General features: G+C 41.2%; 5 protein-coding genes across 6 annotated transcripts; 1 reads left to right on the top strand and 4 right to left on the bottom strand.

Annotated features, from left to right (window-relative positions):
* Window positions 1-849: 849 nt before the first annotated feature.
* On the bottom strand, window positions 850-8,351 carry LOC147061079 (sodium/potassium/calcium exchanger 3-like). Its single transcript, XM_085902637.1, is given in 18 exon segments — window positions 850-1,562; window positions 1,651-1,716; window positions 2,064-2,176; window positions 2,325-2,439; window positions 2,886-3,052; window positions 3,145-3,403; window positions 3,960-4,007; window positions 4,010-4,131; window positions 4,284-4,420; window positions 4,499-4,552; window positions 4,629-4,654; window positions 4,792-4,866; window positions 4,949-5,052; window positions 5,733-5,817; window positions 5,931-6,005; window positions 6,085-6,161; window positions 7,682-7,786; window positions 7,959-8,351. Coding segments are annotated over 18 exon segments (1,854 nt in total). The 5' UTR covers window positions 8,074-8,351; the 3' UTR covers window positions 850-1,451.
* Window positions 8,352-8,869: 518 nt separating this feature from the next.
* On the bottom strand, window positions 8,870-11,845 carry LOC147061078 (uncharacterized). Its single transcript, XM_085906695.1, has 9 exons — window positions 11,753-11,845; window positions 11,567-11,617; window positions 11,372-11,449; window positions 11,232-11,324; window positions 11,071-11,130; window positions 10,241-10,305; window positions 9,678-9,813; window positions 9,508-9,566; window positions 8,870-9,428 (listed from the first exon to the last, which is right to left on the bottom strand). The coding sequence occupies exons 1-9, from the start codon at window positions 11,843-11,845 to the stop codon at window positions 9,230-9,232; spliced, it is 834 nt and encodes a 277-aa protein (XP_085762821.1). The 3' UTR covers window positions 8,870-9,229.
* Window positions 11,846-11,939: 94 nt separating this feature from the next.
* Window positions 11,940-15,177, bottom strand: zdhhc24 (zDHHC palmitoyltransferase 24). Its single transcript, XM_085905389.1, has 5 exons — window positions 15,072-15,177; window positions 14,616-14,946; window positions 14,104-14,381; window positions 12,472-13,895; window positions 11,940-11,984 (listed from the first exon to the last, which is right to left on the bottom strand). The coding sequence occupies exons 2-4, from the start codon at window positions 14,918-14,920 to the stop codon at window positions 13,603-13,605; spliced, it is 876 nt and encodes a 291-aa protein (XP_085761515.1). The 5' UTR covers window positions 14,921-14,946; window positions 15,072-15,177; the 3' UTR covers window positions 11,940-11,984; window positions 12,472-13,602.
* Window positions 15,178-15,753: 576 nt separating this feature from the next.
* On the top strand, window positions 15,754-19,542 carry LOC147061076 (uncharacterized). 2 transcript variants are annotated; one of them, XM_085905386.1, is made up of 11 exons: window positions 15,754-15,959; window positions 16,078-16,134; window positions 16,229-16,382; window positions 16,471-16,554; window positions 16,986-17,073; window positions 17,143-17,460; window positions 17,538-17,676; window positions 17,820-18,407; window positions 18,494-18,640; window positions 18,717-18,763; window positions 18,837-19,542. In XM_085905386.1, the coding sequence occupies exons 1-11, from the start codon at window positions 15,853-15,855 to the stop codon at window positions 18,920-18,922; spliced, it is 1,815 nt and encodes a 604-aa protein (XP_085761512.1). In that variant the 5' UTR covers window positions 15,754-15,852; the 3' UTR covers window positions 18,923-19,542. The 2 variants fall into 2 exon arrangements, with proteins under 2 accessions (XP_085761512.1, XP_085761513.1); XM_085905387.1 differs by lacking the exons at window positions 15,754-15,959; window positions 16,078-16,134 and having other exon boundaries at window positions 16,233-16,382; window positions 16,468-16,554.
* An 85-nt stretch (window positions 19,543-19,627) lies between these two features.
* pola2 (polymerase (DNA directed), alpha 2) lies at window positions 19,628-24,744 on the bottom strand. The gene is made up of 18 exons (XM_085905388.1): window positions 24,391-24,744; window positions 24,118-24,242; window positions 23,963-24,048; window positions 23,807-23,864; window positions 23,593-23,702; window positions 23,304-23,503; window positions 23,047-23,135; window positions 22,819-22,971; window positions 21,705-21,767; window positions 21,555-21,606; window positions 21,318-21,436; window positions 21,177-21,215; window positions 21,004-21,077; window positions 20,681-20,783; window positions 20,500-20,606; window positions 20,144-20,200; window positions 19,940-20,066; window positions 19,628-19,831 (listed from the first exon to the last, which is right to left on the bottom strand). Exons 1-18 carry the CDS (start codon window positions 24,473-24,475, stop codon window positions 19,679-19,681), a joined length of 1,800 nt encoding a protein of 599 aa, XP_085761514.1. The 5' UTR covers window positions 24,476-24,744; the 3' UTR covers window positions 19,628-19,678.
* Window positions 24,745-25,100: the final 356 nt, after the last annotated feature.

Here is a 25,100-nt window from a genome sequence, read left to right as displayed (position 1 = left end):
GAGCATTGAAAGATTTTCGCCAAGGCCACGCGGCTCATTATGTTGCTGGATGGAGCCGAAACACTATGAAATCATATTCTGTCGATTGGGCTCAGAAGGAGGAACATTACGTTATAGTTGACTATCATTTTTCCATTAGTATTTATCCACCAAAAGGTGCTCACAAGGCTACAAGGTTGCTTATCACTTTCCCATATCATTGCTTGGTGTGAGTTCACTATGAAGCTACCACAGCCACATTTCAGACATGTAGAGACCTCGCACAGTGACATTGTCAGCAGCAACCCAGTGAATGCATTCGCCTAATTATTTTTCTTTTTAAAATGGATATATGTGTGTGTATATATATATATATATATATATATATATATATATATATATATATATATATATATATATATATATTCCATCTGTATTGGGAGAATTTTCTAGTAGTTTTGTAAAGTATGTGGCGTACACTTCCACATATACAGCTTCTTAAACATTCAATGTACTGTGTTGCCTTGTTTGTATTTCTGTTATGACCGTGACATTTGGATTCATTTGACTCCTTGAATATGTCAGACCTCCATTCTGCGTATTTGTAAAATGATGTACTTTGTTGTACTATTTTTTTATTTTTTACATTTGTTCAGCGTCAGCGCCAACTAGCCTGACTTAAATAAAAATTGTGTACTTACTTGAGAAATTTCTTTTTTTTTTTTCTCAGCTACAATCAACAGTAGTGTCTGACTCTCCTCAAACAGCAGCACAGTTCTGCCTGTTAAAAAGCCATATTAAGACTGATTGATTTTGATTTGGACATCCCAGTCTCGCCCACTTCCTGAGGATCGTAGAGAGCTCCTTGGTTGATTAGGCTGAATCAGCAACGGGTAAAAGCCCCATTTCAGCTAAGATTTGATTTCATTTGCAAGTACACTGAAGTCCAATACCGGAAAAAAACTAAAAACTCCCAAAATACTATGCTCCATTCCATCTTGCAACTGAAATCACAGTTTTCACATAATACAGCATTTTAATTAACAACACAGCCAAGTGCAACAGACATCCAGAAACAAAGCAAGTTTTTGTTTTTTCCAAGCACAAAGTCTGCTTGTGAACATAACCAACACACCAATCGCTAGCACATGATCAGCCAGTCATTTACAACCACCACACATCAAAGGCATGATAAAACTGCATAAAAATGTTTGAAACAAGAAGCAACTACATACCATGTAACCTCCCATAAAGTTGGCAGTGGTGAAATAATAATGAACATTTTTTTCACATTACAAAGTACAGCAGGTCAAATACAAACTGAATTATAATTTCCCATCTGTGGCCGGGGTGCTGATGTGGCATTACAAAACCATGTAAAATACTTGCTTATCAAAAGGGAGCTCTTGAGGCATGAGGCGTGAAATTCATTCCAGTGAGGGGAAAAAAAAAGCGTGTTCGTGTCCTCCAGGCTACAGCCTCTCGAAACTGATGGAGCAGAAGAGGAAGATGGCGTAGAGCAGCAGAAGCCAGAGGCCCAGCTTGCGGTCCAACTTCCAGCGGTTTAGATGGATGCACAGGACCTCAAGCAGGGACAAAGAACCATTCATAAAACTTCTAAATCGAAGAAGTCCATGATTAATTGAACAAACTTGAGTCATATGTTCTTACAGTGAGTGTAACTGAGGCCAAGAGCAGGATAACGGAGTAGACCAGCCCCTTGCTGTTGATTGTTACCTAAGAAACAAAAGTATTGGGTCACTTAGAGGACTGATGTCCAACCACTGTTGTTGAATTAACAAAGGATAAAGACGCATGTCCTCATACTTGAGTCCTTCAAACGTGAGCCTGCGTTCTGCTCATGTTTTTGCCTCCCACTTCTCAAAGATGTCAATATCAAGATTATTTATGCAGCAGTAGTCTATTTTCAAACATGCCCTAGTTAATATGAATGTATTGTTGACTTTTTTTCTGCAGTGAGAATGCTGAGGAGTAATCACATTTCACAGAATACCCCCCCCCCCCCCCCCCACATAGGAATATCTCATGAAGCTCAATGAGAGGAATATAATGTTCAAGCTTACCACTGTGCCATGGCTGACAATGAGTGTCCTCAGTGCCCATGGGAAGCCCAAGCCCAGCAGCACATCAAAGATATTACTTCCAATGGAGTTGGACACGGCCATGTCACCCAAGCCTGCGAGAAAACGTGCAATGGAAGGAACAAGATGAGAGCCTCCATCTCATCTTGAGTTTGCAGAGCCTAGTTTGTGAAATATACGTTTGAACCTTCTCGGATTCCAAACTCATCGTGGCGATGTGTTAAAATGTAACAAAGTGTGCACCTCGTCGGGCAACAATGAGGCTGGCCATGCAGTCAGGTACGCTGGTGCCGGCTGCCAGGAAGGTAATACCCATGATGACGTCGGGAATTCCGAGTGTGTAGCTGATGATGGTTACCTGGACAGAGAGAGAAATACAATTGAACCAACAAGAACTGGAAAGGGTAAACTCCATTTCACCGACGTGGACGTTTATCCTCGTCAACTGTGATCCACCGACATATATATTTTCGTCAGCTACGTGAAATTCAATCTTGAACGTAACTGTAATGACAAACAGATGCCAGTAGATGTCAGCGTTGAATTACATTGAATTTGCAATTAGCTCAGCTTTCGAGTTGAAGTCAAAGATTCGATGGTGAATCCCACCTCGTCACATCGATTACGAGGGAATGAAACTCCAAAAAACGGAAAAAAACTGAGAAATCAACTCTTTTTTTCCCTGGCTGGCAATGTGAGCAATTCTGCTTTGAAAACAGCTACATAAGGATAAAAAATGGAGTTAGCCTGCTGTCCTTCTCATCGACTCAGTTGTCTATCGTTGCCTATGTGTGCGTTTCGTACCATCCAGACCATGAGGTAGGAGAAGAGGGCGATCCAGAGGGTGGAAGCCAGGAAGGTGAGCAGGTACCAGCGTTCCCACTGTGGAAGGTTGCAGTCGGGCACCGTGCAGTGAAGCAAGAGGCTCACCGGCCAGGAGAGCAGCCACTTAACACGCACGCACGGGCCATCTGACAAACACAGAAGCGTAATTACAGATTCAACCATTTACATCACGGATGATATGATCGGAGTCAACAAACAATCACCATCAAGTGCTTACCTGGTATGATGAAGGGTTTGAAGGGTTCACTCTCTTCCTCCTCCCCCTCTTGCTCTTCCTCCTCCTCTTCCTCTTTGACATGAGCAGCGCCTGTGACCGCTTCACCGCTGTCCTTTCCCTCCCCCCTCCCCACGTCTAAATGCTGACATTCCGCCTCGGAAACTGGCCCGTTCTCTCTCCCCCGTGACCCGCCGGCACCGCAACCGTCGTCCGCGTTGCCGTCTTTGGCCCCGACCTGAGTTCGGATCAGTCTCTGCCTCTGTGGGAAGGATGCCGAATTCAACCAAGTTAGTTCATGTTGGAGTACGTGAGCGGATAGACGAGCTGAGATGAGCCACGTGCACGCGTCATCAATTGCGCGCCATACCAATACAGCAAATTTACGTAAGAAGGGAAATGGTGAGGATCCATGCAAGGGAGTACGCGATCAAGCCATTGGGCAGTTGCTGTTGTGCTTTGATTTGTGAGTGCTGTTGCTGAGGACAACTCTAATTATAAACTATGCTACAATATTATATCGAGCTATTTTTCAATGATACGATCAGAGAAAGAAATACACGAATGTATCTTTTTAGATCTTGAAGGCTCCTGGTCCTGGGGCATAGGTCATTTCCACACCATTTCTGGTCTATGCGACACTAAGCCGCTATGAATTGTATTTTGCAACAAACTTGTGATGGCATATGTCTATGAATTCTGAATAATCAAACCCATCTCACTTGGCCGATGGTCACGATCTGTTTCAAATGGTTCACGAGCACACTTAGGGCCCGAGAGCAGGGGATTGGTAAAAGGGCGTGAGCCATGCGGTGTACCTCGTTGATGAGCGTGCGCCCCGCCATGCGCAGGCGGGTGTAGGGGGGGGGAAATGCGCGCTGATGAGAAGGCGGAGGCTTGCCTCTGAGAAGGTGAGCTGGTGCGGATGCAGGTTGAGCAGCTCATCCACCCTCACCACCCCCGAGTCCTGACCGACCACAGCGCACGAGTCTGATCGAGGTGTGGGCAAAAAGCAAGAGGAAGGAAATCACTTTATAAAGCAGACACGCGTGCAAGCTTGATCGTATCTTAAAATATTGGGCATTATTCAAATCTCCATGAACTCCATTTTTTAATGGTTTATCACATGTAAACAGATGTACCCGACTTAAGCGGCACAATGTCTGCATCACAGTCGCCGGTATTCCCCACCGCCGTTGCACGTCGCAGACCGCTCAAACACGGCTGACCTGCCTGGTTGCAAAATCTCTCAAGTAGACTGCACAGACAGCTATTGAACCTAGACACCAGACACACACACGCTTCAGAAGGCATGGCAGTTTCAGATTGACAAGGAAATAAAGGAGATTAAACTCACTTCATAATGATTATATATATTGCATACATGGAGATCAATATTATGGTCTCCCACCTGCATAAAGAGACACATTTAAAAATACTCAAATTACAGTACCGGGTGGATGTATACAAATTTTCTCCTGTCCTACCACTGGACTTTTTCGTCGTAGATCACCTGCAAGTTCACAAGTAAGCACAAAAGTAAAAAGTCAATGACACCGCAGAGTGAATTGAAATATCAGAATCATATTGTCTAGAATGGACAAGTACGCAGAAAAAAATTGCTTAAGGTTTCTGAGCGGGCTTTCTCACCGCAATGAGCACAATGATGGACAAGATGTAGAAGACAGCATCGCGAAACAAGGGCCACCAGCTCAGAGAGATTGGCTGAAGAGAGAACATCCAAATATCTGACATTTATTTCTCAGCTCCAGCAAATGTGACCATTTTGTGTGTGTGTCTCTAAGACCTGTCCTGCAAAGATGCCACAGAGACCAATGATGACCAGGATGTTAAAGACTGCCGAACCCACAATTGTTCCAACACCAACATCTCCTTTTGTGATAAACACTCCTGAAAAATAGGTTGAAAATGATTGTGTCAGTATTTATCAACTCAAAGTAGCATGATGTGAATAATGTTTGTTTCTTGCAGTCCGCCTAGCTGCAGCAGCTTGGCAATGCTATACCAAGTTTTTTTTCCAACCAGTGCCAGAGAACCAGAGGTCACAACTTATGAGTGAACAATCGGTCATGTTTTCAACAAACAACTTTTGTCTCTTTGACAACAATGAAAATAGTTATTTTAAAAAGGGTTCTCTTGTGTGAAGCATTAGTGAATTGCTTATCTGATATTTATTTCCACCACTAACAGGACCATTAGTTTTATTTTTACTGCATGAATCCAATCAGACCGGTTCCGGGCACCACCAAGAAATAAGCATGACACTTGAATCCCATTCTGTAAAATCTTCTATCAAGTAGTGCCTAAAAGCAATATTTGTCCCCGACTGCATTTTTATTCTGTTTTTTGTTCTTGTTTTTACTACGTGACCTTTTTGGAAACAACACTTTTTGTCTTCTTACCAGCTCATATCTTTTTTCTCATCTTATATTTCACTCTGTGATAGAATTGGTTTCTCGTGCTTCCTTTGGATTTTGTTTTTTTTTACAGTTCCAATCAGGTCAAGATGCTGATGAGTGTGTTGACTCCAGAGTAGAGTAAGTAATGGATGAAATGAGTTTGGTACTGACCAATTAAAGATGTGAAGAGCTCAGGGGCAGAGCTCCCGGCGGCCATGAAGGTTGCCCCGGCCACATCCTGGCTGAGTTGCAGGTTCTAGGAGGTTCATCAAAGGTGGAATGTTTTGATATTCTATTTTTTCTTTTCAAAATGAAGGAACAATGTTCATTTCTATTTGGAAATACATCACAATGAAAAGGCCCTCACACCTCTGAGACTTTTTCCAGTGATGGCACGAAATAAACATCACACACAATGGCTAGTGCATGAAACATGTAGATTGCCTGAAAAGACCAGATTGATTTTGAAAGAAACATTCAGAGATTTTTTTTCATTTTTCATCTCAGCTCTGCGTTGACTCACACAGAGCACGTGAAGGACGACAGCTCCCTGTCTCCGTTGCTCCAGTGTAAAAATGTCTTCCGGAAATTCGCTGATGGCTGCGCAAAGAGACGACGACAACAACAAACAGTCGACTATTAACTGACGCATGAATAATTCACTTCGTCAGGTTTTCAACATCAGACAGAAAACTGGTTGAACCCTTTTTTTAGAGGCAACTCTATCTATTTCCTTTTGTGCTTTTTTTTTTTTTTGCGAGACACTTTAAAAGCATTACAACTATACAAAGAGGGATTGACAAAAACCTCTTTGCGGAACCGTCACTTAACTTGCTTCCCAAATTAGTTTTCTGGCCTTTTTTCTTGTGACTCTCCGCCATGAGTTCTGCGACATTTCTCAATTACGTTATTCACTTCAAAGAGCCCCAAAGCTGAATTTCTCCTTGAGTATCATTACTAAAAAGGTCAGACAGTGAACTCAAGCGGACAAAGGACGTTGGACAAAGGAGCCATTATCACCACCCACTGTTTGAAGGAGACTTTGAGAGAAGAAATATCCTAGGTTGACTAATTTTTTATGAAATAATATGCATAATTTAATAATGTCTGTTCTGTTCTAAGACGTTTGCTCACTTGAAAAGTGGGTTGCTTTAAACAAAAGGAGCTGTTTTACACATCTTGATGAATTCAGAACTTTTAGCTGATATTCATGTTTTGATCTAAAACCAGAATGTCTTCTGCACAACAAAAACAAAGGAATTGACCTTGGCGTTCCAATACTTTAGGAGAAGACTGGATATTCTCTACTTACACCTTAAAAAGCTCCTCTGAGCACCTGCCTCAAAGTTGGCCCCACGACCGGAGAACATGTTTAAGTGATGAGATGGAGAGCTATAGATGAATGGGTTCACTAATCAGCAGGTCATTACAGCAGGTCAGCAGCTTTGATTCGAACTAGCGAAGCAACCTTTCGTTTCTTAGCAACCAGAACCCTCAAAGGCTACATACAGTATGTGAGCATCAACGTTTCAATGTGCAGTTTAGGCCCGCCATTGTTGTGATACTCAGCAATTTGCGGTGGGCACGTCATGATTTCATGAGACAAAGTGCACACAGATTGTTTGAGCAGGAAATGAATCAGCCTCTCAATCCAATAAATTTTATTACAATTTTTCAAGTCTGTTCAATTGGATTTTTAAGTACAGTTAAATTGTATTTCACTTTTAAGTAGCACGAAAACATTTGCATTTGATCTTTAGGAAGAAAAAAAACATTTACATATAGTTCCTATTTAATTTATATGCAATAGAATTTAATTTAGTCATTATTCAAGATCAGTTTTTTTCTTTTCCTGAATTTAATCAATGTATCAATGTTCCCACTGTGCATAATGTTACAGTGGCTCATGACAATACTTTTTTTTTTTTTAATAAAGTCCTTGCATTATTTTTAAGAACACGGGTTAGGTCGACTATACTTTAATGTTGATCATTATGGTGGAGCTAATATGAGAGCAACGGGATTTTTTTTCGAGGTGGTCCTGGGTTGGTGTAAAAAGTTTTGAGAACTGCCAAATGATGGCAACCTCTAATCTGCCTCTAACGCAAAGAATATTTTACCAGATTTGGAGAATGAGTCTGAGGATTGATTGTTGTCATCTTTCTGGATGATGACCTCTTTTTTGGATAAGAAGACTTCAACATCTCCAGAGTTTCCACGATAGTCTGCAAAGAGGGGGAAGCTATATCGTCAAATCACAACACTGCGAGTATTTTTAATGATCAAAATGTGGTTGATTGCTAAAGGCATGCGTTCATAAAAAATCAAATTTAGCTTTCTAAATTATTGATATGCTTGAATCCGAAAAAGGACATTTCCACATGTAACTGCAAGCACCTGTAACGGCTACATCATTGAGATGTAACACCCAGACAGCTGCGAGCAGACCGAGTCCACTGACGCAGAGCCGGGGGACAAGCAGGTTCTGCCTCGGTCTCCTCGGCGCCTTCATCCCGCCGCCGACACCACTCGCCGGCCTCTACGTTCAAAACATGTCGCCGTTCGTTCACGCGTTTTGTGGCCGCTCCCCTGCGCGCAGCAATAAGTCAAAAAACGCAGGCTGCTGCTATAAATTTAAGGATACGATCGTCTTTATTGGTTCCCCTCCGACGGATAGGGAGTCCAGTCAAGAGGCTCAGCCCGTCAGTAGCATCTCAGCATCCAACCCAGATGGAAGGAGTCCGGGTCAATCCGCCCAGTCGAAGCATCAACCAGCGCACACATGAAAACGTCGAGTAGTCCTCATATTCTCACGTCTCGTGTCACAACATCTGATAGCACGCAAATGCTGGATAAGGGAAAACGGGAAAGGAGGTGGTTTCGTGGAGCGATAGCACACTGCGCCACCAGAGGGCGCCTTTTAGCTTGCAAAGTTAAAGTGCTGTAGGAGTCAATGACCGCATCCTGTTTCAATTCTCATCTGGAACCTGAATAAACAAGATCAAGTCAGGCATTTGTTACCATGCTCGAGTAGATTTTTCAAGAATCTGTAATTTACCAGTTTTATTTTAAAACTAATATATACAGAGTCTGTATACATACCGTGGACCATGAGGTAAAATAGCTTCGTTTTAAGTTTTCTAACCACCATCGGATGGGCATGTTTTTTTTATTAATTGTCCCCTTGATTGTTTTTTTACACGTGCAAATATTTCACATGAATGAGTATCTTTCCACTAATTTTGGCAACTTTGGGTATTTTTAAATTTTTTAAATATAAAACAATAATCCACACGACTACAGAGTAACCCAGCAAACACCCCCACTCCAGGTAGATGGGAATTTCAAGAGTACTTTTATTATACAGGTGATAATTTACAATATAAGATGATAATATTTTTAATAATTCAAAGAAGCGGAAACATTTCACCAATGTGCTACTTTAGTAACAAAGAATTGTGACCATATCGTCAATACTCCTACACAAGGCATCACATACTGGGGTGATGTAACAGGTGATCAATTTGAAATCTGACTGAAATTAGATCAGATATAACACTTGACTTTCAGACAAAACATGCCGGTATTTTTTAACCACTAAAAGAACTGAAAATGTGGTATTCAACAAGAAATGAATCCAAGGTACACAACAAAAAGAATTGCTTGGCTCAGACAGGAGGCAAGGCTCCATAGTGTAAATGAAAGTAGGGTTGTAACATCAAGCGCACTGTCCTCCATAGGTGGTGGACCGGAAGAAAGTCGAGATATTGTGCATAACTCCCTGCAGCCGGAATAACCAAAATAGCAATAATGGCCATACAGATGATAAACACCTTCCGGGTGGAAGATTCCTTGGCCTGTGTGCACCTAGAAGGAGAAGGAAACGATTGAAGTACAGGTGAATTGAATTGTCAATAGAATACATAACATGATCTGGCCATCTCACCAGTTTGTTTGTTGCAAGTTGGCGGGAGGCCTGGTAGCTTCATTTGTGTCTGTTTCCTCCTGTCCACAAAACTCAAGTGTACGTCACTGAGCGCTTACGTTACTTTCATAAAGTTAAATCAAATAGTTTGCAAGTGTGCTTTGGTTATTTATGTGAAAATGGCTTCATACTTGACTTGTATCTGTGGAGGGTACCATCATGCTTCTTGTTTCACTTGGAGTGGCTAAAATCTGGAGTTCCTCTGCGAAAGACATTTCCGGAAAATGGGATTCCTTTTTTTTCTCCATCAAATCACTGAGAACAGTTCTGGGAAACCAGTGACGACATCAATTCAAAAAGTGAACAAGGAAGACACAGTTCAACTGTTTCATTTGCTCCGCGAATACAGGCGTAACTCAAAACAGTCATATCTTATACAATACTTCCACAAGAAAAGAATAGAAATGCCACAATCTATTCCAACTTCACAAACTAAAAAAAATTAAATAATTGCATATCGTAATATTTTACTGTATAAAAACATACTCCAAAAAAAGTGCAGAATTAAACAGTAAACCTGTTTTTGCTTGAATTCAATGCTGCTTCTTCTGCAGTGCAAGCCTTAAACGCCTGGGGCAGTATAATACTAATATTGCTATACACTGAGAATGTCACAACGGCTCTTAACTCCAAAAAGCTGTAGGCGGGGTCACTCATCTCATAGCACCACTGTAGTATTTGGGGATTTACTTACAGCAAGGCCTCATCTTCTCTGTCCTCCAAGTGATTCCTCAGCTCCTGATTTGCCAGCCTGAGATCCTCCAAAACACACAAACAACTAACCTCTAAGCATTACCACATTCCTCTGGTCACAAGGAAACACAGATGTGTTATAGAAAGACAGTGTATTATAAAAGGTTTCTGGAAAAACCTGTGGTTGTGTATTGGTAGTACTTTTCCAATGTTTTTGATGGCTAATACGCAGCATCTGCACAGTATCACAAGTTTAACAAAACAAAAGGCTGTAAAGTACCTCCTCTCATGTAAGCTTGTCACGACAATTACATTATCGACTCATTACTCCATGGGAAAAAATGGACACACTGATATTTTTTGACTTAATAGATGGTCATTTAATAGTTTGTTTGTTTACATGTCATCAATATTTATTCGAGCTGCTTCGGTTCCAGGCATTCACATGCGTGCCTACACCCGGGAGGTGGAGAGGCTTTCGAAACCCGCTTAAACGGTTCAGTCCAACAGTTACATTTTGGATCGCATAGTTGTACTGCCTTGTACAACCTTGTTGTTGGTTCAGTCACACGCAACTCTTTTTTTTACATTTATTAAGGAGGCGAGACCAGCATACCGAGTCTGTATGTCTCCATACAAGATTTGTGGTGCATTGTGAGAGATTACAGCTCCCTTGAAATTGTGATACATACTGGAAAAGAAAATATTGGGAAAGGCCCAACTAACACAGGTTATTATTAATTCATCCAACATGCCAATGACGTGTGAAGAAAGTTTTTCTGAAAATGAGGCAAATACATCGAGATGACATACAAGTCAAACCATCCTTACCTTGATGATATTGGAATACTCCTCAACTGTTTCCTCTACTTGCTGAAGTTGCAACTTGCTCTACCAAAGAACAAAGACAATATATTACGATGCCAACTCTACAATACGATTGTGCTTGCAGAGACGACGAAACAAGGTACGCAATCAAATAAAACCTATACCTGTTGAATGACCTCATCCCTTTGCTGCAGTTCTATCTGAGCCTCTTCTGTTCTTAACTGACACACCCAGAACAAATAAGTGAGAAAGCCTCCCTCAAATCCTCAAAAGATGTAAGAAATTAGATCGAGCTAAAGTTTACTTCATTGTTTTTCAGGGCAACACTGAACTTGCTCAAGCTCATCTTGTCCTGTTCTCTTTGCTTCTGGAGCCTCTGAACCTGGTAAATCATGAAATGTAGGAAATAAATAGTGTTGCACAGGGTTTCTGTTGCTTACTGAACCTGGCAAGTTGCCTTTTACAGCACACAGTGATGAAAATAGAATTGTTGTCAAACCTCTGCAATCAGTTTCGCATTTTGTTCCTTCATCTCACTGCATTCCTTCTCCTGCAGATATGTAAAAATCAAAGAGTCATTCTGATATGAGCAGAATTCAAAGGAAAATGGAATAACTCCGCAGGTAGGGATTTGCAAACGCTCCATAGGCAGCAACCACACACAGTTATGCACGTCGTAACCTACCAATACTTGTAGCTTAATTTCAGTGGACTGCTTTACATCGAGGTCGCCCCCCAGTGGTAACCTGCAGGGCTGTGCTTCCACGTGCTGGACCATCTGTTGTGTCCTACAAATATTGAGCAGTACAAAAATACCTAAACATAATTAAGACAGTAAGACATCTCAGTGTTGAGAAGCTTCAGTTGACATACTGTGATCAAGGTCAGAGATTTTCTCAAGCGACTCCTTCAGTGTCCTACACACACAAAGTCAATCTGTACAGTTTGAAAATTACTAATTGAATTAAAAAAAAAATCTGTGTACATTTATCTATATAAAATCATCTACATATTTTTATCCAACATATTCATGTTGTCATGCCTGGGATTGCAAAATAAAAGTAAGTACATGTATCTATATAAAATAATCTACATATTTCTAGCTAACATATTCATGTTATGCCTAATAAAAGTGAGGGAAAAAAGCGAGAAAAAGACAAAACAACAGATTACACATATTAGTTCTAATAATCCAACCAATTTGTGATCAAATAGTCTTCATTGTGAAACCTATTGACTGGAAAATGCCAAATTGCTAGAAGCAAAACTAAAATAATGTAGCTTAGTTTAGCTACCTTAAACCTCACGAGCAAAGTACGCAATTTACCAATACTGAACCAAACTGTCACGAAATTAATTTCTTTCAAGTCAAATGCTTACGTCTTCTGTACAACAAACACTTACCACACTTTTACTTTTTTTTTTTTCAGTTTTGATGGTTAGCGATGGCCCGGTGTCGGTGCGCGTATCGCTTGAAAAAGTCACGTGACCGAACGAGCAGCAGTAGTCTGTCAAGGAAGCGCATTGTCAACGGGATGGATCTGCTAAAACAATATCTGATCTTTTGCGGTCCCCAAGGCAGAAGAGACTGGGACAATCGAAAGACCCACCACACTGCACTCCAGCCTCATCTGTGCCGTGTGAATGGGTGTTTTCAACGGCGGGAGAAATTGTGTCCAAAAAACACAACAGGCTGACTTTTAAGACATTGGAAAAACGTACTTTTTTAATAAAAACTTGTAAAACACAAATCCCAGTGCACAAGCACATATATATATATATTATTATATTTTACAATGTAATATATAATGACTTAAATGAATTAATGTATATACTAGGTCATCAAATCAGTGTCAGTTGAGTCTCTCAACTAGTGATGTGCATTCCAGTTCCGAACCAATTTTACTCGCAAAATTGTATAATATAAAATACTGCAGCCAAAGATGGTCATATGAAATCATCTGGACGCTATTCATTTCAGCATGGCCAAAGATATAAATAAACAGCAAATGTTTTAACACAATGTAGAGAATACTGTAAAATGTGTAAAATAAGTTATTGGCAGAAGACACAATAACTACTTTACCAAAATTAAAAGGGTTTTAATAAGGCAACCGGTGCAGTAAGAGCTGATGGATAGTCAATTTGTGACTTTTGTGATGCCACAGGCTTATGTTCATCATTCTCTGGTAAAGTAAGCCATGCCGTATGAAATAATTAGAGTGGGGTCCTTCGCAAGTTACACCCTTGGTCTGATGTTCCCCAGTTATGTTCTCTAAATGACTTATTACAAAAACATTGAATGGTTCAGGATGGTAGTGTTTCACTAATTGAGGACTCGATATACATGGAAGGTATTTTTGGCAGTCTGCTACTACCATTAGTCCTAAGTGATAATGACAGAGTGCTTGAGGGCAATTGTCATAAAACCATAACATACAAAGTAATGATTATTAACACACATATTCAGTGCTGAGTATTCCTGTTTGAGTCCAGCCTTTACAAAAGTCATTCAGTGATGTCTTTGCTCAGGAGTTATCGTGTGGGTTCAAGTGATCCCGTCACCTGAAAGTGTATCCCATCTCCAGGTAGAGGTGACGGGATAAGTGGGCAGAGCCAGCAAAGATACCAGCGACTGCCAAAAGTGTGACGCAAGTTGCCCAGGAGTCCGAGGTTGTAGGGGCGGCGAGACGAGTACCACTCTCTTGTGGTTTGTCCCCGAAAAAGCAGGAAGAGGTGGAAGAAGAAGAAGGCAGAGACCAACAGGAAGCCCACGACGCATGTGTCGGCAATGAAGGCGAAAGCGAAGGCACGCGCCGAGACCTGACCTGGTGGGAAAGAGGGATATTACCAGTACTATGACCATGATTCAGTATTGTGCCCACTCTTCACCATCTCAATTTTAATATTAGCAAAATTTTTGAAGAGCCCTTATGGCTCGACAAAAAAACAAAAAATCGCCCATGCTTTACGTAACAAAAAAAATTGAAACTCAGGTCACTCTTAAGTTAAAGTACCACATAATAAATGAGTGACCTGAAATCAGCATGATCCAGGGTATCAGCAGCAGCAGGATGCTGTGCAGAGTCACGCCTTCTTTCAGAATGACGATGAAGACCTCAGCATTCATGAGCGTGGCGTACAGCAACCCCGACCACATGAACAGCAAGCAGCTCAGGAAGTAACGGTAGTTGCGGAAGCCCACGCATTGCCCAAAGAACACACAGTGGTGGTCCCGCCGCAGCACGCACACATTGCAGTCGTAGCAGTGGGAACAGCGTGGAGGAGTGTGCGTTTCACATGCGTAACAGAACCTGATTTTGTAAAAAGACAAGGATCATTCTTAAAAGTTACAACATAGATGACAGTGTTGAGACAATTCACAGTAGTGATGACACCAAATCAGTCAACCTGGGCAACAGAAACACAACAACAACAGGAATAGCAACGCCAGAACTGTCAGGTCCGTTTAATTGAATTGACCTCAAGCTGAATATTTGTTTAAAAAAAAAAAAAAAAAAAAAAAAAAAAAAAAAAAACCTGCTCACCTCCATCCTTGTCCCACACCATCACCTCCCAGAAACACGCCTTTGATGCTGGGGCTGGTTCGGATAAATAGCAAGGCGTTCCAACAAATGTTGCAAAACATAAAGTATTGGGCCAGCAGGTGCACGGATTTCCACCGCGAGGACCACTCCGTCCTCTTCTGGTCAACCTGCAGTGGAGCCTCAACCAGCACCAGGTAGCTCACCTCCGCGGTAATGGAGAAAACCAAGAAGGTGTTTAAGATCACAGGAAGATAATGGCACGTCCTCTCCACCTTGCGAAACACGATGGCTGCATAGCTCGTCATGTCTCCTGTTCCTACTAGTCCAAAAACTGCAAAAAAGCGATAAAGCTGATTTGAGAGACGCGCCGTGGAAGCGAGCAAGCTTCTGGCAGCCAACAAACTACTCTGTTAGTCTGTTAAGTAACGAGGGAAAACTTGAAAGGTGTTACATTACCTGATGTGTGTTGGCTCCGATTTATTGTAACGACATAGATAAGGCATAACAATGTTATTAGATACTAGTCGTGCGTACCTCTCATAGTTAGGTGACGTCACATCCGTGCTAGGCTGTCTTCCGGTAGATCAATATGAAATGTATTTATGTATTATCTGTATAACAGCAACTTGGGCAATTAACGCCCCTTTCAGATAACAAACTTGTAAGGTTTGATGCATTTTATTGTTCGTGTTTAGGATTGCTTAGAAACCAATTCTAAAAGAAGAGGTGATTGTTGTGGATTAAAAATACGTTGAAACGAATAATGAGTCAATAAAACCACATCATGCCTATTGTAAACATTTAAACTAACCACACGTCAAAATGAAAAAAATTGGTTATATAGTTCTTCCCCTAACCAAACCCGGAGGTTTCGACAAGTAGTGTTTTCTAAAAATACGACTGTGTTGGAACGGCCGGGTGCATTTTCCTTTCCTCCAAGATGGAATATGCACAGTGCACAAATTAAATTAAATCAAATTAAATTAAATTAACAACCATTCATATATGCGCGCACGAACACGCACGCGCGCGCGCACACACGCACACGCACATTCACGCACACGCATACATACATACACTAAGACTTCAGAACTTTAGTTAAGTAGTTATTTTTATGCAAATAAATCAAAGGTAATGTGCTTGTATATGCAAATGATCTGAATTCAAAGAGGATTTCCTGCCTCTGGTCCCACCCCAAAGTGACCTTAATCTCAACAGCCTTTGCAAATCTGCAGCCATGGCTGCATCTGAGGAGACTTTAATGTCAGTTGGTCATCTGAATAGACCACATGTAAACACTATCAGCATTTATAGAAATTTGAGGGGAAATATGCACAAAACAAGGTAAGATCATTATCCCAGGAGTGATAAATATGGGCTCTTATTTATTTTTTATTTTTTTTGCAATAGTATTAGTTCAAACTAATGATTAATTGTGTTGTTTTATGTTTTCAATATCCAGTACCCAAAAGCCAATTGCGTTACATTATGATTTTTCATGTCAAAGACACCAAATGCTGTAAGTATCTGAACTTTATTCTTAGTATTGTTGCACACGTGGAGAAATAAGTTATTTTCTTGTTCTTTTAATTGTCTTTACATGTTCTCTTTAGTCATACCATACGTCTGCAACAGCGTTGGCAGGAGCTGAAGGACAGAGAAAGCGCTGCCCGACATCATAACCAGGAGCTGATGCAAAAGTTTGACAGGGCTCAAGACACATTGAAAGAAATGATGGCCGCCACCGCTGCCATGAAGTCGATTCGGGTAGAGAAACATGGCCGCTAAACATCAAAGAGGCTTTATCTTTCTTTTGAATGTAAAATCCTGCTCATCACCCGCTTGATTCCAGTAGATGGAGTATGATCAGTTTCTGGTGGAGAGCTATCCCTGCAGACAGAAACAACAGAAAGAGAAATCACAAGTTCATCACAAAACGGTAATCATCTTTAACATATTGTTGACCTTTCTATATCTGCCCCTTATATAAAAAAAACTGTACTGCATCTCCAATAAATACCTCAATATAAGATAATAAGATAAGAAACTTTATTGTCATTGTATGGTGAGATACAACGAAACTCCAAACAATAACACAGTAACTTAAAGTGCAGAGCAGATGAACAATAATATGAATAAAAACAGAGGCAGTGAAGTAGATCAAGCTACCCTGTTGCATGGCGAAATTGTTATGTCATGAAGGAGCATACAGAATCAATTCTTGCATGACAAAGCAGCCAAACAAGACATCACAGATTCAGTGACTACTGTTGTGAAGAGGCCAGACACACACTTGTTGCTGTTCATCATATTAAATGTGTTTTAACAAATGTGATAATAACAATAGTACACTGCAATTCTCTTCACCAGATGATGGCAGAGGATATGAAGATGTGTCAAAAAAGAGAAGAAGAACATGGGTCCACATCTTCGGTTGGGAAAGCTTTATATTCACATAGTAAGTGAAATAGGTGCACTGTACATCAGTCTACCTGTCATTAACAACATGTACGATATTTTTGCGTAGGTCACGGCAGAGAGCCACAGAAAGATGCTGTGACACAAGCGTACAATGGCCAAGGCGGTTCTTATCAAGCCTTCATGGACTCTCCATCTCATTCCCATTCAGACCAGACCATGGCAACATCTGTATTCCCTTCGACTATACTTCCATGTCCTCAGGGCTTCCAACTCCAGCATCTTGTTTCCACTCCACCACAAAATGCACCAGGATGGGCTCTCGATCAGGCGAACGGACCCCGGTCCTCTGTGGAGGACGCAGAGACAAGCAGCTTCTCGAGGAGGATGAGCGTTCGTTTATCTCAGGAGCTGGATTTTAAACCAGGTGTGAATAGTAAATATCTCTTTTTGCGTGTACAGTATTTTTGTTTCCTCATGTGCTAGTCACTCTTTGTTAAATAGTTCGCCTGTCCAGTGAGCATGTTGAAAACAGAGGTAGCAACACCAGCAACAGCAGCAGCAGCAGTGTGTGTGGACGGATGAAGTGTGACAAGAGGAAGAAAAGAAACAGCTCAGAGAAAAACAGAAGCAGTTCGCAGAAGTAAGACTTGTTTTAAAAGTATTGTTTACAGACTTAAACAATACTATTCTACCGCATTGTCATTTCCAGTGAGAACCGCCGGTCAGAATAAATGCAGTGCACTTGAATTAAATAATATTTTACTTCTGGCTTTTTCCAATCAGATCATCAAAGACTTCTTCATCTGAAGGGGCAAAGACATCTGAGAGTGAAGCATCATCACACAAAGGCAAAATGAGGAGGAATATCACGGCACTTGTTGCTGGATTACCGATGACGACCCATAATGAGACACGAAAGCGAGAAAGCCCAAAGAGTCGTTCTATCAGCGGAACCCAAAGTGAACATGAAGCGAGTCAGAGTCTTTTGAGCCAGTCAGATAGCAGCCGGGGCAATTCACCATCCCAGTCTGAGGAGTCGAGTGGTGGAAGCGACACAGCCAGAGGAAAGAAAGACAATCAAGAACGGGAAGAGGCAGACAGCAAAAGTCACGAGAAAGAAGAGAGTGATGTGGAGGGGGACAGCGAGGATGAAGAGGCGTCACCAGAAGATGAGCGGGAGACTGAGTCTGACAAAGACCGAGGAAGTGACGACGTTTCAGACAAGCTGAAGAGGCAGAATAAAGAGCAGGATTCGGCTTTGTTGCAGGATGAGGAAGAGCACGATGACCAAAGTGAAAACGAGTCGGATGAAGAGGAGCAAGCAGAGGAGCGAGATTCAGATGACATCATCATCTCACCTCAACAGAACAAGTTGATTTTGAATTTATGAAGTTGGACAGATTCAGTTGGTTTCTCCATATATATTATGGAAGTGAATACAATTGATGTGCTTTCAGGCCCAGGGTGCATTTTACTCCGCAAGAGGCTTCTGAAGATGGCGATGGCAACGAGGGAGCCACAACAGCAACATCTGATGAGGACTCAAGTGACCCTGATGATGATGACATTGAGAATCTCCTTGCACCTCATCCTCAGACAAGAGAGTAAGTCAAGAAGAGGTGGAGAAGTGTCAAAAGCATTATTTGTTAAATGAATTGAACTCCATGTTTTATTTTACAGAGAAAAAGACACAAAAACAGTCGAACGCAATAGTACAACCCCAAAAGGTATCAAGAAGAGCAAACAAAAATGCAAACCTGACTTTTGTGGATGTTCATTCAGATTTTCTTTGCTTTCCAGTGATTTGCAATGTGGCGATTTTCCGAGGAGAAACACACACGGATCAGCAAAGCGACTCTGATGAGTTTGACCATTTTTATGACTGATAGCTATTATTTATTTTGTCTGTAGTACCTTTTCCTACAAGGAACGTGCCTACCTAAAATGTGTGTGCTACTCTTTTTTTTTTTTTTTTTTTTTTTGCTGTGCAAGGAAGTGGCATCGTCCATTTTTATAAAAGGGTTGACATTGCTGAAAGGGATACAGGCAGTATATCTTGTTTTAAGAGATATAAATGTGTAAAATGAATGGTTGGCAGACCCTCACCACAAAGTTTTATGCTGATTGGTCAAGCTATGTGGCAACACTGAAACATGGCAATCTTTTGTGTGTTTAGGCAGGCTTTACACTTGCTAGCCACAGCGATCAGGAAATAGGAACAGTTCATGGTCTGAGATCAAAAGCACAAGTGTCTTTAAAGACAAAAAATACATTAAAATTACATTTTAAATATAATTATGTTTTGTTTTATTTGATGTTATAGAGGCAATATGTACTAGTGGTAGTAGTATGCTCACCCCCCCTTCCACTGAGACCAAAATATTAAACACCAGTGTTTGGTCAATCATTGTCGATGTTGAACATGTAACCTATATTATTAACATTACACATACAAAAACTCACACATGTAGCAATTTTGATTTATTGCTGCTCACTGGTAAAAACACCATAGTCTGTATAAAGATGATCAGACTACCCCGCCCAACTGCATTATATAAAAAAATAAAAAAAAATTATTGAGACCTGGTTGGTTTGAAACTGGCCTCTGGTGGGTACATTAGCTTTATTAGTCCTTATTACAGTCAAATTTTAACCACCTGAGCCGCCAAACAGCAGCTGACTCTTCTGTCGTCAACTGTTGAGATGGCACGCTGAATCAGCAGCCTTCCATAAGTCCCGCCCACATGACCTTTGGTCAGGCGTCCGGGATTGACACAAACACAGCCAATGACATCCTGCAGAGTTTGGATGAATACACTTTAATAGATGAAAGGGGTGTGTGTGTGTGTGTGTGTGTGTGTGTGTGTCGGTGTGTGTTACGATCTGATATGGTTATTCTGTACCTTAACAAAGTAGCGCAGCTCAGATGGAACGATGAGAACGTCCGGTGTGAGTGGCAGCTGACCAAAGCTCTGAAACTTTTCATAGTCCATGTTCACATCCTCAACAGGTGGGTACAGCGGGTAGTAACTGAGGGGCAAGAGGGTGGTTGAACGCTGATGTAACATAAGGACAATAGAGCTTTTGACAACTTTTTCCCAGCCTACCTTCTCTGGGTCAGTATGTGCTTCAGAATCCGGGAAAATCTGTCCGATCCAGCGCCACTGCAACACAAATTGAGAGCAAAAGGCTAAATAGGAGATTAGCACACAATAGACAAAGTCCAATAATTTAATATCATTCTATCGCTTGTAAAGGCAGAATGAATGAGTGTTTTAAGTGGCATTATTGGTGTCCTGATTTTTAACATCTTGTATTTTGAAAACATGAGACTCCATAGACTCTAGTGTGTCTGTGTGCGCTGTACTCAAGATGACCCAACAATCCATGTTTTTAAAGCAGTGGTAAAAGTGTCCAAATGAGGCCCAAAATTACTGCTATTTGTCCACTACTGCCTTCTCACCAGCTGATCTCTTCTGCCCCTAAATGGAACAGGATGTCAGTAGAGGTCAAGCCAAAGGTCACACCGTCAATCAGCAAGGTGCAAGGATCAGAAACCAGGGTCACACGCTGCAGGGATAAAAAATTATTTTAGGTTTGTCTAGCCAGAAATTACTTTAAAAACAAAAAAAAGTGTATCTGACTGGGTTCTTGCTGAAGTTGGGCAAGGTGAAGGGAGGCTGCGGGTAGATGTAATGATGATGGACGTCTCTCTGGGAAGGAACAAACACCAGGCGACAACCGACACTACAAAAGGAAAACAAGCATCGGGAAGTATCAAAAAAACTGAATGTCAAATGATAAAATATTTTGCCATATCTACTTCAAACTGTGTACTTTTGTGCTCTAAAGTGTTTGTCACCGTGGGACAAAAAGAATTGTGTGAGGGTTCGACAAGCTATTTTAAGCAAAATGGACTTTGTTTCAAAAGTTTCCTATGTTGCACGGAAAGGATGGTGAAACGTACGATTTTGTGCCTTCCACGATGCTTTCGATGCATCTCGAGAAAATGGCTTCAAAAGGCTCAGTCACTTGGGATTTCTGTTTGAAGAAATAGGGAATTTTATGTGACTGATGGAAGCAGACACATTTCTTTTTGTAATTTTGATGATGCAGAATGACCACTAGCGGTGAACGTACCTCAATGTGTTCGTGTTTGGAGTCAACAAAAGGACCCAGCTGCAGAATAAAATATGGATATAATGGTCACTCATGTTAAAAATGGACAGTCAGAATTTTGCAGACATTCGAGTGCTATTGCACGGTTGAAAGAGAATTTACCAGTATGCAGACGTCAGGACGATCCCTCCCAATGACATGGATCAGGTCCAGAAGAGGTTCAAAGTTGAGGCTGTCAGAAGGGGTGTAAGGTCCACAAGCCACAAGCACATTGACTGGCTCTGGGAATTGCACGAGATTACGACAGAAAATTACAAACATTTAAATTTTTTATTTCCGCTAAAGGTGAAACAACAAGTGGCCGAGATTCAAAGCAACCGATAACGCATCCATCCCTACCTTCAACTGGCTCCATTCTCCCAGCTGATGAGTAGAAGGGAAGTGGAATTCCCTACAAAAAAAAAACCCCATCATCATGATCCAAATATATTAATAGAGACTAGCTCTGGTTTCAAAACAATGAAGTGGATGATGTCTTTTAAATCTGACCTCATAGAGTTTAGAAACCACCAATTTCCCTCCTGTGGTATTCATTCCTTCCATCGCCACCACCTGGAGAGAACGGAAAATGTTTCAAAAAGGGCAGGAGAGCGAGTTTCCACCGAGCAGATCAGCCTGTCAAGTTACAGTTTGGAACACGCAACCCTGATGCGGTTGGTTAGTCCAACTGCAGGTTGTGAATGAACAGAATTGTTTCTTCCTAATTCCATTCTTCTTACTCCACCAAAGTACAGATTTTATCCCAACCAATCATCAGATGATATTGTGTACACCTTCATCCTTTGGGTGGGATAATAGGGACCAGAGGGTACAAGTACAGTAACCAAATATTGTTGTACTCAATTAAGAGCAGTGTTACTTTAGAATAATATGACTCAAGTCAAAGTAAAAAGTCATTTTTTGATGATCATTTGCATTATTCATGATCATCATTTAAATCATCTTGAACATCAAATAGAAAAAAATATTTAAGTATGAAAAAGCAATTTCAGAAATTGTCTAACAATATATCCAGGGTTCCAGAGTAAGTGAAATTTAAGACCTTTTAATACCATTATGCATATAAATTTAAGACCAACATGATGTATTGCTAGAAACATTCGAATTCAGGTACTATCTATCATAGGAATTATTTTCTACATATTACGTAGAGTTTGCTTATTGGTTTACCACCTAAGTCTACGTATTAGCAATGAATCTGAGACTAGACTGGTTAAAATTTAAGACCGAGGACGAAAATATGGGTGTTTTGAGGGAGATATTGCATGAAAAAAAACAATGTGCTTTCTCAATTTCAAAGTGGAGTTCTTATAAGCTGAAATGGGAACATTTTTAGGCAGAGCAGACAGTGCACACTTCAGTCAGTCCAAAATTTACATGTGAGTATTATTGCTGTGAGAGCTCTCGGTCGGATGCTGGCTGAGTCTCAGGCCCAGCTTCCATGGCACACTCTGTTACTTTAGGTGGTCCATATAGCCTGTTGCACACAGTCTCAGCGCACAGGTAAAGGAGAGACCACCGCAGTGTACCCCCACAGCCACGAGGTGGGCAAGGTGCTTCAACTAAGAAATACGCCCTTTAGAGGAGCTTTGACCGAATTCACCTGGCCAGGAAACAGGGAGTACTCCTGGAGCTCTGACAGGTCCAGACATACTTGCTGACCACCTTGCTCTGGGCCCGCTTCCAACAACACAGACTGCGCGTTCAACTTGCCGTTACTGTCGCAGCACACCTGGCCCAAAACTGACACGCAGTCCTAAAGAATGGACAAATTCAACGTGAGAGTACCAGCCAAAATTCCACAACGGATATGCTTGTTAGTATGCTGCACCTGTTCTGGCAGCGAGACAGGAGAAAACTCTCCAATGTTGAAGTGGGACTGGAGCTGTTCTCCCAGCTCCTCAATCTTCTCAGTCAATACTTTAGAAACACAAAATCAACAATTGGTTTATGCAACTACAATTTTGTAGAATTTCTTTTAAATCGAAAATCTATTGAAGGTTTGCACATTATGCAAAAAATAATATTGACAGTAGGGTTTGACAACTTTAACCCTGTTAAGTCTTCCTTTCGTTTCCCTTCCCTCACCATTGCGAATGTCACGCAGTCTCTGGAACATGTACTTGTAGCTGGAATGCAGGGTATCCTCAGTCCCTTCCAGCAGCTCCAGTTGTACCTCGGTACCAGAAGCCTTCCTGCCAGCCCAACGTGTACCCTGCACAGCCCCGAACGAGACCACTACTTCTCCTTTGCCTCCACGTTGGCTGTATTTCTGAGAAGGAGTGGCGCTGCATAGACGATGGCAACAAAAATCCGTTTCAGTCGACTGAAATTTAGACTTTGTACTTTTTGAATGTGGATGTTTATGGCAGAATACCTGGGAGAAAAGCAGGCAGGAGACAGCAGTACACCGGGACTGGTCAACAAGGACGAGCTCCTCTTTGAGTGAGGATTTTCTGGAGTGGTTAGCACTCGTTTCTGAGAGCCCTGCACACAAGCGCACAAACTCAGGGAGTGTATGCAAAGACACAAGGTGGATACATCCATCATGCAAGCAACCTAAAGAGCAAAATGCTAAAGTATCAATTAACCTTTGCAGGAGTAGAGTAGCAGTCCAGAAGATTATCCTCTTCTTCTTCAGCTTTTATTCTGAAGGGAGAAGTCAAGGTCTGTGACACATTGACTTTCAGTTTGACAGGTCAGTCTAAAAAAATCATTTCATGGTTACTTTAAAAAAAAAAGGATACATGTCCTGTATTGTGTTAATGTCTCTAGGTCTGTTTCGCTCTTCCCTTTTGAAGCTTTGCTTGGATTTATTCCTCTTGCTTAACACCTACAAAAAACAATGAACATCTTTGAGAGGGAAAAATGTCAGACATGAAATGGGTTTAGTGTTTCTTACTTCGTATTCAAATTGCTCCAAGGTGTCTACAGAAAGCAACAGTCCATTTTTTGTGGTGCTGTATGCAACCCACTCCAAAACCCACTCATCTGCCTGGATCCTATTGCAAATGCATTGCTCCACCACTTAGGGACAACAAGAGCCACACACAACACAGAGAAAGGTATTGTCAATGCAAAAAGACCCAAATATAATAATAATCATACAGTCCCAAATAAATGGATGGACACGGCATGACAAGTGGAGAAGAATTATGTTAAAATCGCGACTTACTTTTGTCCAAGGCGGAGTCATCATTACAAGCTATGCAGAACATTTCGAGTTCTGATTTCAAGTCCTCTGATGTTATTGGTGACATTGTTTTTGAATTATTTATCTACGAGGAAAACAAGACCGAACGCAGAGCTCAATTCGATGTCTAGTGTTGCTTTAGCGGCTAGCAATTGCGTGAATTGCACGTCATAGCACAGATCCAAGCTTTGGAAATAATTTTCAAGGTAGTTAAAGTCTACATTGCTTTAACTCCAACGGCAGTTGCCATTACGATATTTACTCAACACTGGAGAGCGCCGATTTCATTTTACCGCGAAATTGTGCCTGAGCTCTTTTTCCGTTTCCGTTTTTTTTTTTTTATTAATTCCCGGCGGATGAACAGAAAATTGGGCGCGTACCCGCCCTCTGCTGTTTCGGAATGCACATTACACATTCATTTCCAAGTTACCACCCATTTCGTGTAGACCGGTCTAACCTCATCTGAATCTCATCATTACTTTGTTGGGGATATGTTTGACTGCAAAACCTAACAAAATGAGGTAGTAGGTTGGGGTCGTGGGTTTAGGTGACAGTGTTTTGTATTTATTGAGTCAAGACCAAGACACCAATTTTATATTAAAGAAGTGACAGAACACCACCAAACAAAAATATTAATTTTAAATCGTATATTGAAATAAACAATAATCTTATCTCAATTTAATACATGTGAA

The sequence above is a fragment of the Syngnathus leptorhynchus genome, chromosome 2 (genome assembly GCF_054491065.1).
Source record: "Syngnathus leptorhynchus isolate UIUO chromosome 2, UIUO_Slep, whole genome shotgun sequence".
Taxonomy (NCBI): domain Eukaryota; kingdom Metazoa; phylum Chordata; class Actinopteri; order Syngnathiformes; family Syngnathidae; genus Syngnathus; species Syngnathus leptorhynchus.
Note: the sequence above shows the minus strand (reverse complement) of the source record. Positions and strands in the feature narration are given on the sequence as shown.

Coding starts and splice junctions, on each gene's coding strand:
- LOC147061078 (XM_085906695.1), bottom strand. CDS start 11,845: ATGGTCCAGCACGTGGAAGCACAGCCCTGCAGGTTACCACTGGGGGGC. Junction 11,450..11,566: donor ATGCGAAACTGATTGCAGAG/GTTTGACAACAA, acceptor ATGATTTACCAG/GTTCAGAGGCTCCAGAAGCA. Junction 10,306..11,070: donor AGTATTCCAATATCATCAAG/GTAAGGATGGTT, acceptor TGTGTTTTGGAG/GATCTCAGGCTGGCAAATCA.
- zdhhc24 (XM_085905389.1), bottom strand. CDS start 14,920: ATGACGAGCTATGCAGCCATCGTGTTTCGCAAGGTGGAGAGGACGTGC. Junction 14,382..14,615: donor GGTGTGGGACAAGGATGGAG/GTGAGCAGGTTT, acceptor TTACAAAATCAG/GTTCTGTTACGCATGTGAAA. Junction 13,896..14,103: donor CTGGATCATGCTGATTTCAG/GTCACTCATTTA, acceptor CTTTCCCACCAG/GTCAGGTCTCGGCGCGTGCC.
- LOC147061076 (XM_085905386.1), top strand. CDS start 15,853: ATGGCTGCATCTGAGGAGACTTTAATGTCAGTTGGTCATCTGAATAGA. Junction 16,555..16,985: donor CACAAGTTCATCACAAAACG/GTAATCATCTTT, acceptor TCTCTTCACCAG/ATGATGGCAGAGGATATGAA. Junction 17,677..17,819: donor AACAGAAGCAGTTCGCAGAA/GTAAGACTTGTT, acceptor TTTTCCAATCAG/ATCATCAAAGACTTCTTCAT.
- pola2 (XM_085905388.1), bottom strand. CDS start 24,475: ATGTCACCAATAACATCAGAGGACTTGAAATCAGAACTCGAAATGTTC. Junction 21,078..21,176: donor CCAAACACGAACACATTGAG/GTACGTTCACCG, acceptor TTCTTCAAACAG/AAATCCCAAGTGACTGAGCC. Junction 19,832..19,939: donor AGCTGCGCTACTTTGTTAAG/GTACAGAATAAC, acceptor CAAACTCTGCAG/GATGTCATTGGCTGTGTTTG.